Source organism: Triticum urartu, chromosome 5A (assembly GCF_056163025.1).
Source record: "Triticum urartu cultivar PI428250 chromosome 5A, HENAU_Tu73, whole genome shotgun sequence".
Taxonomy (NCBI): Eukaryota; Viridiplantae; Streptophyta; class Magnoliopsida; order Poales; family Poaceae; genus Triticum; species Triticum urartu.
In genome coordinates this window covers 374,117,425-374,134,014 of record NC_141877.1, presented here as the reverse complement: position 1 = coordinate 374,134,014, position 16,590 = coordinate 374,117,425, and the positions used below count along the sequence as shown (strand labels likewise).

Here is a 16,590-nt window from a genome sequence, read left to right as displayed (position 1 = left end):
TCGGCCCAGCACGGTAACAGGCCGTTAACAGGCCGTAGGACAGCAAAGGCTTAATTCTGTCACAGGCATAACGGGTCGTTAATGGGCCAGAATATAGGACGGGCCAGAAACGGCGCAACGGGTTAACAGGCCAGAAATGGGCCGACTCTTACCATGGGCCGAATTTGGCCCATTATGGTAACATGCTAGTAACGGGCCGACTCTTGCCATGGGCCGAATTTGGCCCATTAGTGGAACAGGCCAGTAACGAGCCGACTCTTGTCATGGGCCGAATTTGGCCCATTAGGGGAATAGACCAGTAACGGGCCGGAAGTAATCGAGGGCCGAAAAGGAGCCCAAGAACGTATGGGCCGTCAATAGGCCGAAAGCTAACACGGGCTGGAAACGGCCCATGTAAATCACGGGCCGTTAACGGGTATAAAGAAAATTATTGTTCATTATGGGCTAGAGTCACCGTGGGCCTATAATGGGCCGAAAGATACGAAGGCCTCATATGGGTCGAAAGACGTCGTGGGCCATACATGGGCCCAAAGTGAAATGGGCTGGTATTATATTCGACGGCCCACATGACGTTGTTGGGCCGATTTCCTTTAGGGCCTAACGGGTCGTGAGTTAACGGGCCGTAAAATGGGCTATTTGCGAAGAGACCATTAACAGGCTTTTCATGGGCCAGCCCGTTAACTTTTGACCAAGTCAAATGGGCCGGCTTTGTAAGCTAAATGGGCCACTGTTGGGCCGTGACACGTGTCGACATATCATAGGCGCCTATCTGACCCACTGACGAGTTGACACGTGTTTCCTCTAGCCAATGATGATTTTACACGTGGAAAATCCCCATTGGTCGGGGCTGTTAACGGGTTATCGGATCCAAAACCTGACCCAATAGCTTAATGGCGTTCCGTTACGGTGGATGCCACGTGTCGGTCACCCTTGACGAAAGCATTTCTGTGACGCGTGATTTATCGTCATGGAAGTGGACACTTCCGTGATGATAATTTTGGTAATGTCATGGAACACTTCTACGACAGCACAGGTATGACTATCTTGATTCTGTCATAAATTTGTCATGGATGTACATGCATGACAAAAAAAGCGACCTACTATGACAAACACGTATCATCACGGAAGTGTATTTTTTTTGTAGTGTTTGGTCTGGTACTCTATTAAAAGGAGGCCTTAATATCCCTTAGTTTCCAATAGGGCCCCGCTTCCACAGGAGGGTATGACCAAAGATGTCATGCAAGTTCTTTTCCATAAGCACGTATGACTATATTCGGAATACATGCCTACATTACATTGATGAACTGGAGCTAGTTCTGTGTCACCCTATGTTATAACTGTTGCATGAGGAATCACATCCAACATAATTATCCATCACTGGTCCAATGCCTACGAGCTTTTCACGTATTGATCTTTGCTTAGTTAATTTTCCGTTGCCACTATTACGCTTGCTACAAAACTGATACCGTTACCGCTACTATCATATTACCTTGCCACTAAATACTTTGCTGCAGATATTAAGTTTTCCAGGTGTGGTTGAATTGACAACTCCGCTGCTAATACTTGAGAATATTCTTTGGCTCCCCTTGTGTTGAATCAATAAATTTGGGTTGAATACTCTACCCTCGAAAACTGTTGCGATCCCCTATACTTGTGGGTTATCAGTGGCCGGTAGCGGCAACTGCGGCGAGCAAGGCGGTGGTCGGAGCCATGGGCAACGACGACTACGGCTGAGTTGTTGGGTGCGTTCGGCTCCTCGGAGCAGCGCGAGCACGAGGGCGTGCTCAGACGCGAGCTATGGCGTCAGTAGCCATGGTGGCACCATGGCCGGCGGCGGTGAAGTCTCGGGCTCAGTTAACATGACGGCTACGACGTGCAATCCACGCGAGGAAGAGAAGGGATCAGAGTGGAATCTCATAGGGAGATCGTTGAGCAGCTCAGCACTCGGGAGAGGCCGGATGGCGACGTGGCATTGCCGGTGATCTCCGAGGCCGAAGGTTGAAGATGACGGCATTGACGGCGAAGCAGGGCGCCCGACAATGCATGGCTCGGCGAAGAAGTCGGGGAAGTTGTTGTGGAGCTCAGGGGCAGCATGGGGATCGCAGTGGCCACGGGGTTCACGGTTGTGAGCTCGCGGGCGCTTCGGCCATGGCGAAGATCGGCGAGGGAGAGGGCGAGGGGGAGAGTCATGGGGTCAGCTCGATCGAGACGGCAATGCGACGCTCCGCGGCGTCGGTGAGGCAGGCAGGCTGCTGGTGGTGTGGCGCACGTGTGTGTGTGCGCGCGCGCGCGCGTGCGCGCGCGCACGCGCTCTGCCTGATGGCCTGAAGAGGAAGATGACTGGAGGACGTTGTGGTGGGCTGGGACAGGCAGCTACAGTGCTGGGCCGCACAGTAGGGTGCCAGGTGAGTCTCTCTCTCTCTCTGTTTTCTATTTCTGTTTTTCTATTTTGACTTAATTATTTTGCCATTGTTTGAAAATCAAATGATTTCAAGCCAATGCCAACAATTCCTCTGGATATTTTTATGTTGCACATTGGACATTTACAAATGCACATAAAATATTTCAGGGCTTTTGGAAATATATTCTACATATTATGAATATAATTTCAAGTGCAAATACAATAATGATTTAAATCCAGTGCCCAAAATATTGCATAAAAGTGTTCACTATTTTTGGTTTGGACACAATGCCTTGCCAAAATTACCAAACATTGATGAAGGGCATTTTGGGTTCATTGAATGAAATTTTAAGGTTCTTTGCTCTTATGAAAATAATTTCTGAGGCTTTGAACATTCCTCAATTCAAATTTCTTGAATTTAATATGATGCATGATGCTCACTGATGGAACTATTTACACTCAAATATTTTAGGGCTGTGACACTAAGTTTCGGAATTGGCATGTGAAAGTGCATTTGTTCCTAAATTGTTTTTTTGGTATGATGACAATGTGGTTAGTGCAACTGAAGATGGTTACTAAAGTTTATCACAGGTCATTGGTTCCTCAGATGTTATTTTAGGAGATGGTTGACCTCCACTTCAAAGGGGAAAAGGCGTGGTCGCTCATTAAGCTATCCCTTGGTCTCACCTTATAAAGGATTATGAGACCTAGGGTTACAAGGATCCCAACCGAGTTATGCATGGTTGGTTGTAGGGGTTCGCAACTTGTCCTCCAAGGCACATTAGTTAGTCTCCGACGGGCCTCCTACTCCAGCGAGAGGCCTGCATGAACAGTGTGGCCCCCTAGCCCATGGAGCTGGCCCACCATATGGAACACCTCCCAAGCATCCTCAAGAGCTCATGTTTGGCGCCTTAAGTGCCAAGCTGCCCAAGTGGCGCTCATGCACCTCCTCACGTGGGCCGGCCCAACATGCGAATTCCTGACTCACTCAGTTTGACATGTTGATTCTAAAAACAAGGTTGGATAGGTTGATGAGTTGACTGTTTGACTCTTCACCATTTGGTTGTTCGACAGTTAACGGTTGACTTCTCCAAAAAAGTTCATGAAATTGGAAAAGACGCAAATTCACAAGAAAAAAACTTCACACATTTAAAGAAAATTAATCGTTTTGAAAAAGATTCACAAATTAAAAAAAAATTGCAACTTTCAAAAGTTCATGAATACGAAAAAAATTATGGAATTGAAAGAAGTTCAAGAATTTCAAAAAATGCACGCCAATTTAAAAAATGTTCATGAATTTTAGAAAGGTTCATGGATTTTTAAGAATTTCAAGAGTTTAAACAAAATATACGCGAATTCAAAAAAATCAAAAATATGAGAAAAGTTCACAAATTTGATAAAATATAAAAATGAAAAATAACGAAATTAAAATTAAAACAAAAAACAAAAAGGAAAAAACAAAAAAATACAACCTGGAAAACCCTAGAGAAATCTGCCCGATAAAATACCGATGTGACCTTCTAGATTGTTCCCAAAACCAGTGTGGAAAAAACTAGGCCGGCTCATATAGGAACTATCATCGTTAGTTGGGGTGGTCGCCCGATATTTCTGGCTGCACGGTGACTGTGTGGGCAGAAACTAGTGTGAAAAAACCAGTGTGGAAAAACCCTAGAAAACTGGCTGCGCAGTGACTGTGTGGGCAAAAACTAGTTCGCCCACACGGCGCAGCTAGCAACCACATGTTTGCGGATTGTTTGGGCGAACACTTCAACGCCCACACATACGATGATGCGTGGCACTGAAAATCTAACAGACTCTTTTGGAATTCGTGCAAAATAGAATCAACATGTATCGTGTGGGCAAAATGCAAACATTTTACACGTGTGGGCGTTATCATTTAGGTAAATGAAATCAGTGCACCAATTTGATGTTGTCTTTCCTGTTTTCTTCCGACGTATTTCCTATTAGATACATGCTGCGTTGAACTGTCGATCCAACACACAGGCGCAAGCGACCGGCCGTGCAGATTGGGTCCACCCATTTAACGGTAGCACAAATAGTCCGGTTTTAGAAACCTTCCAAAAGATTTTGTTCAGCTTTTACTAGGTTTTTCCTGTTGTTTTCCTACTGGTTTTCTTTTGGTTTTATATTTTTCTCTTCTTTTTCTTTCTTTCATAATTCATAAGTTTTAAAAAAAATCAAAACCATAAAGTTTGAATTTTCAAAATTTTGTCCACATTTTTTAAAAATGGATTCTTTTCAAAGATTAGAATCTTCAAAAAAATGTTGAAAATTTCAAAACTATTTTTAAACCAAAAAAATCAGAGTCTCAAAATATTGTTCATGTTTTTCAAATTTCTTCATTTTTTTAATATGAAATTTTCATAAAAATTTCCACTTTTTTCAGAAATTGTTTAGAATTTGAAAATTGTTCACCATTTTGAAGAAATGGTTGAAATTAAAAAGAACAGTATTTTCCAAAAAAATGTCAAGATGTGTACAAATTGTTCACTTTTCCATTAGAGTGGTCACAAACTGAATAAAATTTGTGTTTTCAAAAAATGTTCACTTTTTCCAAAATGTGGTTGCAGATTTTTGAATGACTACTACAGTAAACCACGCGCTGCAGTACTCGCCTCGCTAGAGCAACCTGTCCCGATACAGTGAAACGCTACGGTGCCCCCGCACCGCTGCCTTTTTTAGCAACAAGTGCTACTAGATTCTGCCAACGGGCCGGTCCAGTAGGAATTTGGGCTTGTCCGGCCCAACTAGCCCATGGACGGTACCAGAGAGAGAGAAAGAGAGAGACTGGTGTTCATACCCTTTGTGCATGGCGTCGTTGTCAAGCCTCGGATACATACATTTTGGAATAAAATGGAGCTTTTACCCTGAAAGGGATGTGCGTGCATGCGTCCATCACAAGCCTACCTAATCATCCATATCCAGTCCCTCCATCTTTCACGTATGCGTCCCATCCGGGCATTACTATTAGTTAGAGTCATTTGTTCAAGTTGCATGCGTCGACATGCATGCATGCTTCCACTAAGTAAACTGTACTCCCCTGCCTTTCGCTAGCCAATATCCATCTTAAAATATTTTTCTGGTGAGCTTACGCTTGCGTCAGCTTGTCGGCGAGCAAGCACGAAATACAATATGGCGCTATAAACGATAGAAAGAAAATCCCAGCCCACTTCGATCCAATTCCGTGGAAAGCATATACGCATGCATGGGGCAATCGAGCATGCCTGGGTTGAAATTCAGGTCCAAATGACTGCTTTTAGTTTCAGATCTGAGTCAAGAGTTGAATTTCCTCCGTGACAGCGACCTGGAAGTGTACATGTATGCCTCTCAGAGAACACACACACATGGATATCAAACGAGGTAAGCATGCATACATGGTTCTTCACTGCTCCTGGATGGAGATGGAGCAAAGCAAAACGACGACACTCATGGTTGCAAATGCGGAGCTTTTATCATTAGCAACACCAGATCGAGAGACACACATACGTAAAGCCAGCATGCATGCATGCATTACATCCTGATGACCCATCGAGCCTTTCTTTATCCTCCTAGTCTTTAGTGCCGAAATTCAAAGGAACAAAGCAAGAGAAATCAAGAAAAGAAGAGATATAAAAAGGAAGCACTATTGGCTATGTACGTGGCGTGAAAACGATCGGGCGCAAAGCAAGCGCTTGAATATTGGCACTACGTACGACTACGCGTGCGTGCATGCATGCAATGCATGGGTGCATGACACGGCAGCATGCACATCAACTGACGGAGCGGCAAAAATACAGTTCTTCCCTTCACGTACGGTCGATCGATCGGTCTCGCATCATCAGTTGACGGCCTTGGCGCCGCCGCCGGAGTTGTAGCAGAAGTGGCGGTGGAACTCGCCGCCGATGCAGCACTTGAGCCTCAGGAAGCTCGGCTCCTTGGGGACGGTGAGGGGCCTCCTCGACCTGCACGCACGTCAACGTCACAATTTCATTCAATCACCATATTCCATGTATGTCCATCTTTGTTCCTTGAATATATACTCTAGCACTGAATTAATCAATCATATCGCTAACTGCTTGTTAACTACTAGCCCCCCACTTTGTGTACTACTACGTACCAAAAAAAACAAATTAAAGCTAGCATATGTATATCCATCCACTAGTTTTCTTTAAGTATATGCTATGTTTTGTTCCTTCATTAATGTCCACATTCTGTTCCACACCTAGTGTTAGATCGAGTGACCCACTTATTAGCCGATTGATTAATGATAAGTTTGCTCAACAATATCAGCGGGACAGGTTAATGATATGATCAGTTATGTGTGTGATAATTGCCTTTGTGGGTGGAATGGCTTGTCAAATGCTGGCATAAGTTGGGCCTTTGGAACCATCTCCTTCCTCATCATCTTGATCTCACGCTCCTCCATCACCTATTGGTAAAAGAAACCTGTTTATTATATGACCCAACCAAATAGACAAAACATATATGCCTCCGAAATGTGTTATTCACCTGCGATAACTTGTCCTCAAATCTCCGAATAATTTCCTCTGTATTTATCTTGCTTGCAATCTGTAAGTTTCTCAAGCTTATTAGTTTCTCAAAGTAGAGGTATATAAGGATCATTGTTATGGCAAAGTGAATGTGCATCTCTATAACCTGGTAATTGTAACCAGCTCGCCTTATTGCCCGCTCCTCGGTGTGAAGCCTGCAGTAGCTCAGTGGCTGCTCGTGTTTTGTCGATCTCTGATGCAAAATTCATATGAAACTTTCAGGCCACTCGTCTGCATCTTTTAACCAATTTGTGCTACATCTGTTTGGTTTAATTAATTATCTCTGTAAAAGCTTGAAATGAACCTTGGGTGAGGTTTGTGAAGTTGGTGAACGGCGTTTGCTCTCATCATGAGTTGCCGAGTCTTGACCGCCTTTACGGAAGTTCTGCTGCTCATTTTTTGGTCGTGCCTGAAAAGGACGTACTGAGATAATTAGCTTAAACATATTTGGAATCGTAATTTATATAGAAATCATAAAAGTACCCCTATGAAAATGCTTTCATAGGGAAAGACCCTAGCTGGTTAGATGAAATGAGATGTTGCACCCCTAAAAGTTCTCAGTCCCATCTCTTTAGTGTACGTACTAAAGAGATGTCACTGTCAAAAAAGAAAAGAAGAGATGCGCTACATTCCTACAAATTTATTACCTCGGTGACGTTCTTCTTATGAGGAGGGGACCCTCCACTCCTTGCTGGGCTTTTTGGACCTGAACTAGTTGATGAGGTCTGCAGGAAACAAATAACAACTTTTAAAATCAAGCATAACAAATTAACTCCAATAAAAGTTCAGATTAAGAAAAGTATAAGATAAGTATTTTTTTTAAACCGTGAGTGACACACCATAAATATGTGCAAGCCGACAAGCAAAGCGTAGCTTGCCTTGACCACTTGGACAGTTATAGAAAAAGTAGGGAAAATGAAATCCAAGCTAACCCAATATCGCCAGGGGCTTGCTTGGAAAGCCTTTAACTAACTTGAAAGTAACTGACATGTATACAAAATGACGTACGTGTAACTAGAAAAGATCAAGCTAGACATGCAATATACTTATTAATAACTACAACTAGTGGAAGAATTTGCATGTTCAAGGCGAAGTCGATCTTAAGCTAGCTTTCACCCATATGCTAGAACCAAAATGCTCTGCAAATGACAGCCAAATGTTTCCATGATCAATGCACGTCTAAGGGCCAGAAACCAAGTCCCAGCTGATGAACCCTAGCTTAGCTAGAACAGCAGAGGCAATAGGATGCTGCTTGCATGCATTGTTATTTCCTAACTAACCTTAGGGGAGGTGGCCTTCCTTGCCTTCTCCATCTCTCTAGCCATGGATGAGCTCTCTCTGTCTCTCTCTCTGTCTCTCTAACACGAACACTACGATGTGCCGAATGCAAGCTGGAACACAATGGTGGATGGCTTAGGCAACCAATAGTTGCACCATTTTATAGAGCTTAGCTAGCCCAGCACCACGAATGCATGCGCAACACACCTCTTTCTTTCTAGCTAGCTAAGAGACAAGTGGGATATGGTGGTAGGTTTCAAGCATAGCTTAGCTTAGCTTAGCTAGATAGTGTGCCACTTCACCAGCCATCTATTCCATTCCATTCAGGGTTCCTTCAAGAGGCCTCTAAGCCCACGTCCAAATCACCCAGTACACGCTTTCAGCATATATCATATATCATCAGCAGTGTGCATGTATGACTGTGTGTGTGTGTCTGTGTGAGAGTGTCTTGTCACTGGCTACCAACCATGGGTTGAGCCATAGCCATCAGCCAAGGGAACCAGGCTAACAAACTTCTCCGGCTGCTTTATTTGAGGTGGGACTGAAACCTCCATCTCTCACTCTCTGGGGTTGGTTATGCATGGGACTGAAACTTCTCGTCGCACGCACTCGTGGTCGCGGCACATCTCATCGCAGATTCTTCGGGGGTGTATCGAGGAAGCGAGCTTGAAGAAGCCATGGATAGAGGCAGGCATTCTGTGAGGTTGCTAGCTTGCCAGGTTAACTGGCTCCTGGCTTGAGGCTGACACTTGCAACAACCTTAACGTTGCCTAGGCAACAGACTCATCCTGTTTGCACGCGTAGCCATGATTGTTGTGTCTCATCTTTTTGGCATATTCACGACATTCTAGATGTGTGCTATTTTCTGCATGCATTTTATCTTTATGGCAGCTATGCTACCTGCGGCACAGCATTACTATGCGTAGTGATCAAGTAACTGGCTTAGTTAGTCCTACACTACATGCATGCTCTGTTTTGCTACCTCCAGCTAGCTGGTTCTAATTTGGTGCTTAGGCAGTATAGCTTCATATTTCGCACATAATTAGGTTGTACGTAGAATAACTTACTTTAATTTGCATCCATGGTTTCTTTTAACGCGTTGTTAATTTATTACTCCGTCTGTAAACTAACATAAGAGCTTTTAGATCATTAAAGTAGTAATCTAAATGCTCTTATATTAGTTTACAGAGAGAGTAGGATTTTACGTCGAATTTACAAATAGTTATATTTATGTCGGATATGGATAGCAATGTAAAAATTGGCCGAAGAAAACTTAATTTGTCTGATATTACTCCATGCAGTTGTGTAGATCAAGGCTCGCCATGTATGCTCTTGAACCGGTTAGTTTTTGTTCTCATCTTAGCTGATCGGCCGTAGCCCAAGTTGGACCGTGTTCTTCATTAAATTCCGTTCAACTACTGCTAACCTTTGTTTCTCTTGGCTAACCCAATAATTGTTTTATACTTAATAATTAATAAATAATACTAGTTGGTGATGTCTCGTACCTCAGTTGGTTAGAGCGACGGTCCGATGTACCGTAGGTCGAAGGTTCAAGCCCTTCCCAGACCATTATATTTTTATTATTTAATATAATATAATTGTTTTATATTTAATAATAATTAATAAATAGTAGTTATTGCCAAGCTCTCGTAGCTCAGTTGGTTAGAGCGACGGTCCGATGTACCGTAGGTCAATGGTTCAAGCCCATCCGAGCCCAGCAGAGATTGTGGCACAATAAACTTATATGCATTTTATATGTATCTGTCTCGCTGACATGCGGGCCAGCAGCAGTTCATTTTACTCTGTAAGCCTAGGCCTAGCTATATATATCCAGTTCTATTCTAAAAATAATAAAGTGGGAGATTTCAGCATATATATGCATGAATTGAAAGGCTAACGGAACGGCGATCGTGTTGCATGCGTATCCGGCCATCTTGCATCAATCTACGTCGCGCTCGATTTCGTTATTTTCAGGCCGATTGATCGATCGATTCCTTATGTTCCAAGGTATGATGACGAATATTGCTTTCTCTCTCTCTCTCTCTCTCTCTCTCTCTCTTGAGAGAAAAAACATGTGTGACGGACGACGGACGGATGTCGATCAGGCAGCCGACGCGCGCACCACTGCTTTTAACATTCAATTCAATATCTCACACGTTCTTTATGCGGCATGCATGCAACCGAAACGCAAACGTGACGTACTGCATGCGCTGCTGCAACGGTGCAACACTCGTTTTCGCTGGTGCCTTTGGTGCGAATCATCTGTCGCGGCGCGCTTTTTAGGTGCTGGTTCAATTTGTTCGTTAATTCCAAGCGAGGTGCTGATTGAGCTGTCCACGAAAATAATCTCTATCCAAAGAGTCTTTCACCTCGCGTTATAAAAGAAAGTTTACGTGAAAAACTTTCAATCTATTCATCTTCAATCATGATAGTACAAAGAATCAGAGATAATAAAAATTGCAACTAGGTCCGTGGACCACCTAGCGATGGCTACAAGCATTAGACAGTCATCGTGTGCCGTCATCGCCCATCTCTCCCTGGAGCCAAACAAATCTTATTGTATTAGACAGTCAGGAAGTCGTCGTGTTAAGACCCCGTAGGACCAGAGCACCCGAGCATCAATCATCGCCAATTAAAAAAAAGTCATAGATTGAAAGCATCAAACCTATAAACAGGCAAACCAATACAAATGAAGATCGGATCCAAACAGATCCACCGAAGACCAGCATCAACCGAATCCCGCAAGATCCGATGGAGGCACACCTTCACACGTCCTCCGACTACGCTAGACGCAACATCGGGACGGGGATAGAACGTGAAAGACATTATTTCTACTAAGGGATATCGTCGTTGCCATACAGCCCCAACCAAGATACTGAACCTAACAAGAACAAGAACGGGTCTGTCCCGCCGGTTGGGAGCCACGAGATCCTCCGTATTTTCATGACCCAAAGGCCATCGGAGATGGAATGGACCGGCAGTAGCACCGACGGGAGGAAGAAGAAAGCTATGGCGCCGATGTGGTCGTTGCTTTATTTTTGTGAATTTTTTATGCATCGCTTGATTTGCATGAAGCCCTCAGGGTGCCGCAGCGAGCGGCATGATGCGCCAGTCGATTTGCACGAAGCCCCGAGCCAGATACAAGGGCACCGCAACGAATGTCATGATGGCGTCAATCGGTTTGCACGTATGCTTTCAAATCTTCCGTTCTGGCCCTTCCTTGCTTGGTGTTCTATTATATTTGGTTTGTCGGCAAATTGACGATCGACATCGACACCATAACCAAGTATTTCCTATGTTCCAAAATGCTTGAAGTTCTAGGTTTGTTTTAAGTTAAACTTATTCACGTTTGGCCAAATTTATATAAAATGTATCGACGGCATATATAGTTGATGCGTGAGAGCCAAATTAAGCGAGACACTGTTCCGGCACTCGTGCGTCACACACGTTTTCCGTTATTTCAGCACCTTATGTTTCAAGGTTTTGGATGCATGGAGCAGCTGCCGCATCGGCGTCATGAGCGTGCGCGGGTTTTCGCTCCTTCCGGCCGCATCACGCATGCATGCATATTTTATTTCCGGCCACTGCATGCACTGCGCTCCTCTTTCTTCGAGTGGTATCTTGGGTACGAAATCGATCGTACGAACGACGAATAAAGCGTACCGTGCCCGCTTGTAGTAGGTGTCAGTTCGTTATGACGAAGTAACAACCACGAATTGTTTATCCGTGTCTTCTCGTGCATTGACAAGGAAAAAACGTACATGTATATACCGTGTGAATTGTGATCTTGCTAACCACACTTCAACTTCTCAAAAATACTGGTATACACGTACTACAGATCACCACACTTTAACTTCTCAAAAATCAAAGGCACTTAATATGATTTTATGTACAAATGTGTACTATTCTTTGAGTTGTGATATTTATCCATATATATTATCCAAACCAAAGGTAAATAACAATATTGTCTTATTTTAGGAGAATCATTTTTTGGACCTTTTAGGATAGTGATGATAATATATTGGGGCCTCCTTGGCAATGATTCTTGATCAGAAAGCCAGCAATGATGCTGACAACCTTCCGAATATGTGTGAGAAAGTCCATGGATTGGTTTGGTGAAGAGATTCCTTTATGCCTACTAGCAACCCCATGCAAATATATATCGTACAGAATATGTACCACCACATATTATACACAAACAAATGCAACTAAAAGAAGTCCCTGGAAAAAACATATCCTGCTAGAACAAGGGGGCGAGGAGGAGCACCGTGAGCGGCTACGACACAAAAACATTTAACACAAAGAACACTGGAATATGAAGTCTCAAGAAGATTTGAGGAGATAGAAAGGGATATTATTTGGTACAAAAATCAACATACTAATTATTTTACAGCCAAGAGGTAACTAGGGTGTCAATGATAAACGGGCGAACAGTTCCAACTTATTGCTCAGGTTACCAAAAACCAAGTCCGCTAAACCAGCTAGCATACTTGACCCACATGCACCATGGACCTTCTCGACAGTAGCCTCATGTTACTAGATGGACACGGGGCACATATTTTACCTAGATTCAGGCCCTCACTAGTGGAGTAACAACACCACTATTCCTTATATAGGATTATATCGAGACGATGTTACAATGGATGAGTACAATGATGGTATTGGCGAGTTGGATGTCAGCCCGTTGAGTTCCATGTGGACGATTTGCGCGGAGCACCCAAATCGAATATGCCCTTGGAGTTTCTCGAATGCCTTTATATAAGGGTGTATATATGTCGGTGGTCGTCATCCTTCATCTTGGTCATATTGCCTTGCATGCCGTTGACTCTTCCTGCCTTTAGTCGCCGAACTTCTTTGAGTTCAAGGGGGGTGGCTTGTCGGAGGAAGTCGGCTGCACATGCATGCCCCCCCCCCCCCCCCAATACCGCACATATGTAGGAAAATACGACCCAAATATGGTATGTGTGACATGAAAATACGATGGAACCACTTCCCCTTGACAAGCTATCTCTGTCAATATTTGTAATGAGGTCGCAGGTGTGTTGCTAAATCGTTTGCCCTGCTGAAGTCGTTAGGCGACTTGCTTGTTGGCATTTGGACTCGTGGAATCGTTGCTTCCCTAGCTAGCCTGCTAGTCTGCCACTCGGTGGCTTTTTTCTATTTCTTTTATGGTTTTTGGGCATGATTGTGTTGTTGCCCAGCCGTCTTATTTTTTTTGGTTCTTCGAACTTGGTTGTATGGATGTTTGCTTTATCTATAAAGCGATGTGAAAGCCTATTACGAGAGAGAGAGAGTCGTTGCTTCCCTTGTGGTCATTTTAGTCGTTTATGAACCTTGTCATGTGACATACCCTGCGGGGGGTAACCGCGCGAAAGTACGGATGGTGATGCGATTGATCATTGGCTTTTGTGCGGCAGGTGGATTTATACACACATTACCCCCTTCGATGAAGCAACACCTTTCCTTCATTCTTCTGTTCTCAATTTCGCAGAGCCCAGAGCTTCTTCTTGCCTTCTCTCCTCCGCGCGTGCCTAATGCAATCCCTGAGCACTGCCATGGGAACCACTGCTACGTAGAACTTCCAGTTGGGTACGCTGGTGGCCACGTACCACGCCATCTTTTTATATATCAATAGTGGAGTATTTAGAATCATTTATGCAATATTAAGAGAAATTTGTCCGTTGCTACAAAACTATAATGAAAAAAAACAAGGATGTAAATTTGACAAGTGAGTACACTGATTAGCTTTGGCTTGACAACCAGTTATATGCAACAAACAAGCAGTGGTTTGATACATGAATTTAGAGATAACAACCACATAATAGTTCGATGCATAATTTAGAGACGGGATGACCAGAGTGTGTACACACGTACATCATGCAAAAGCTGTGGTCACGCAGGCAACTAAAAGTGAAGTGGGAGAAGTGTACTCACCACCAACTCAAAATTTTGTAAGTAGGAAAGATTTGGTTTCACTTTCACAAAGAAAAAAAAAACAGCTGAAAGAAAACAAGGAAAGCAAATCTGTTAGCTTGGGCATGCTGGCCATCAGTCATTCTCAGGTTTCACCGCCCGTTTGAGAGCAAATAAGAGGAATACACATGTCGCTTCTCCCAATTTAAGTAATGATATATGATAGGTCCTGGCCTTAATATTTTGGCTTCAAACACAAGCAGTGAGCAGTAAGTACCTCACGGACCCTAGCTCTGTCACACCTAACGGCAAAAGTGTTGGCATCAATTCGTTAGATAACAGTTTTCCAAATGCCGTAAGAAGGCTGCCACCATATAAATATAGTGCTTATATTTCTACGCCGCTAGTGCTAAGCAACAATATAATTTGTTTAAGGTGGGACTGAAACTTCTTCCTTCTCTCGCTCTCTGTGGTTGGTTATGCATGGATGTATGGATAGATGATGGCATGGTTAGGTTACTTGTCGGGCATCGCCGTGTGGCTAGCTAGTGCGGCCAAGACCGGTGGCTAGGAGGAAGCTTCGTCGATTGTCGGCTATGGAGGTGTACGTTTGCATGGAATGCAAGCAATGCAATGAGATAGCTCGTAGCTGTGTCATCTGGTCTCCTTTTTTTGCCGCGGGTAGCTATGTCAACGTCTAGATACTTGAGGCTGGTACTTGCAAGAACTGGCAACACTAAGGCAACTTGTCCATGGTTTAATTATTGTCGTGTCTCGTCGTTAACTTCATATATATGTTTTCTCCCTAAAAAAAACTTCATATACTCCGTATATGTTAATTCTAGCGTATTGCTACGTGATTCTGAGTGCTGTTGTAATAATGAAGGCTTTCGTCCGGCATTATATTCTAACTACCTCCGTTTAATATTAGTTGGCATTCAAACGGATGTATTTGGAGCTGGAAAACTGGCCCAATGAACAACAAAGTGAGCAATAGGACTCCTCCCCCCACGTTGTCCCCGCAGGCGACCGGGGGCAAACCCTAGAGCACCGCCAACGTCCTCTCTCCTCCCAGCCTCCCTTACCCGCCGCCGCCGCTGGACAAAGCCCGGTCGGCGTAGGTGGCGGCGAGGAACTGGCTCCACTTCGCTCGGGGCGCGGCTGGCGCGGGACAGCTTCTCGTGCAGGGGCGGTGTGCTGGCGCGGGGCCTTCCGGCGCGCAGGTCGATGGCGCGTGCGGCGAACGCTGGCGTGGTGGCAGACTGTTGTTGGCCGTGGTGCAGCGGCTTCGAGGAGACTGCTCGGGCGGGTGCGTGCGCCCTGTTCCTTGGATAGGTCCGACCAGATCTGGCTCGGGGCGCGGCGCGGGCGGTGGCCAGAGGCCCGGCTAGGTCTCTGGGGGGCGGTGTGCTGCGTCCGTCTCAGGAGGGTGGGCGAGGGCAGGCCCCCGGCCAGATCTGGCCTCCTGGCTCAAGGTGGCGGCGCGGGCCGTGGGCAGCGCAGACCGGCTGCCGCAGTAGCTCCGGTGGCAGTGGTGGCTGGTGGAGGTAGGCGGGCGACATTGGGTAGCGTAGGTTGGTGGTGGTGGTGGTGGTACGTGCCGGACGGATCTGGCATTTTTCAGTGGGTGGCGCGAGTTGGGACACTGGCCCGGCGTGGCAGCTGCTATGGCTGTGGGCGTCGGCGGCGAGGCGCTCTGGTGTCAGCTTCCATTCGCCGCGACGGCTCGGCGTGTCGGCTGCGGCAGCGGCTGGATTTCCGGCGTCGGCTCATTTGTAGGCGGCCCGGTTCAACCTTCGGTCTATCTCCTTGGCATCCGGCTGCTATCTTCGTGATGGTTGGCCCTCCCCCAACTGTGTTCCATCACTCGTCTCGCACCCGACAGCAGGACCAAGCTCGTCTCGTGCCCGGCGGCAGGACTGAGCTTGTCTCGCGCCCGGCAGCAGGACCGAGCTTGTCTCGCACCCGGCGGTAGGACCATGCTTGTCTCACGCCCGGCGGCAGGACCATGCTCGTCTCGCGCCCGGTGCCTCAGGACAGGTCGATGGAGGCCTGTTTTGGCCGGCCTATTGGGTCTCGGCACTAGGGGCAACCTAGGGGTGCGAAAGGCGGGTCATTTTCGCTCGTATCTTTGGTTGGGGTAGCGGCCGGTCTCGGGTAAGGCGGTGTCAAGGTCTTGAATGCCGGGGCGGCGGCCCTAGTGATGGGTCTGCAGTGCTTATGAGCAGAGCATGTGGCTTGGTGCTGCCCAGTTGCCACGGCCGTGTTGGCGTCGTGGTAACTGGGGTGTGGCGTTCGGTGGCGGTGAGTGGTGGACTGGGGTGAAAAACTGCTCCATGTTCAGACGGACCGGCGGCGGGGAAGCTCGTTCCCTTCTTAAAGGCGTCGGTGCAGCTCTCATTGCCCGTCGTGTTGCTCCAGGAAAAACTCTGATCCTCGGATCAGGCG

The 16,590-nt window shown here is 45.7% G+C and overlaps 1 protein-coding gene across 1 annotated transcript; it reads right to left on the bottom strand.

Annotated features, from left to right (window-relative positions):
* Positions 1 to 5,851: 5,851 nt before the first annotated feature.
* Positions 5,852 to 8,387, bottom strand: LOC125556012 (TPX2 (targeting protein for Xklp2) protein family). Its single transcript, XM_048718815.1, has 7 exons — positions 8,232 to 8,387; positions 7,599 to 7,676; positions 7,256 to 7,360; positions 7,058 to 7,144; positions 6,911 to 6,970; positions 6,736 to 6,830; positions 5,852 to 6,363 (listed from the first exon to the last, which is right to left on the bottom strand). Exons 1-7 carry the CDS (start codon positions 8,274 to 8,276, stop codon positions 6,240 to 6,242), a joined length of 594 nt encoding a protein of 197 aa, XP_048574772.1. The 5' UTR covers positions 8,277 to 8,387; the 3' UTR covers positions 5,852 to 6,239.
* Between the last annotated feature and the right edge of the window lie 8,203 nt (positions 8,388 to 16,590).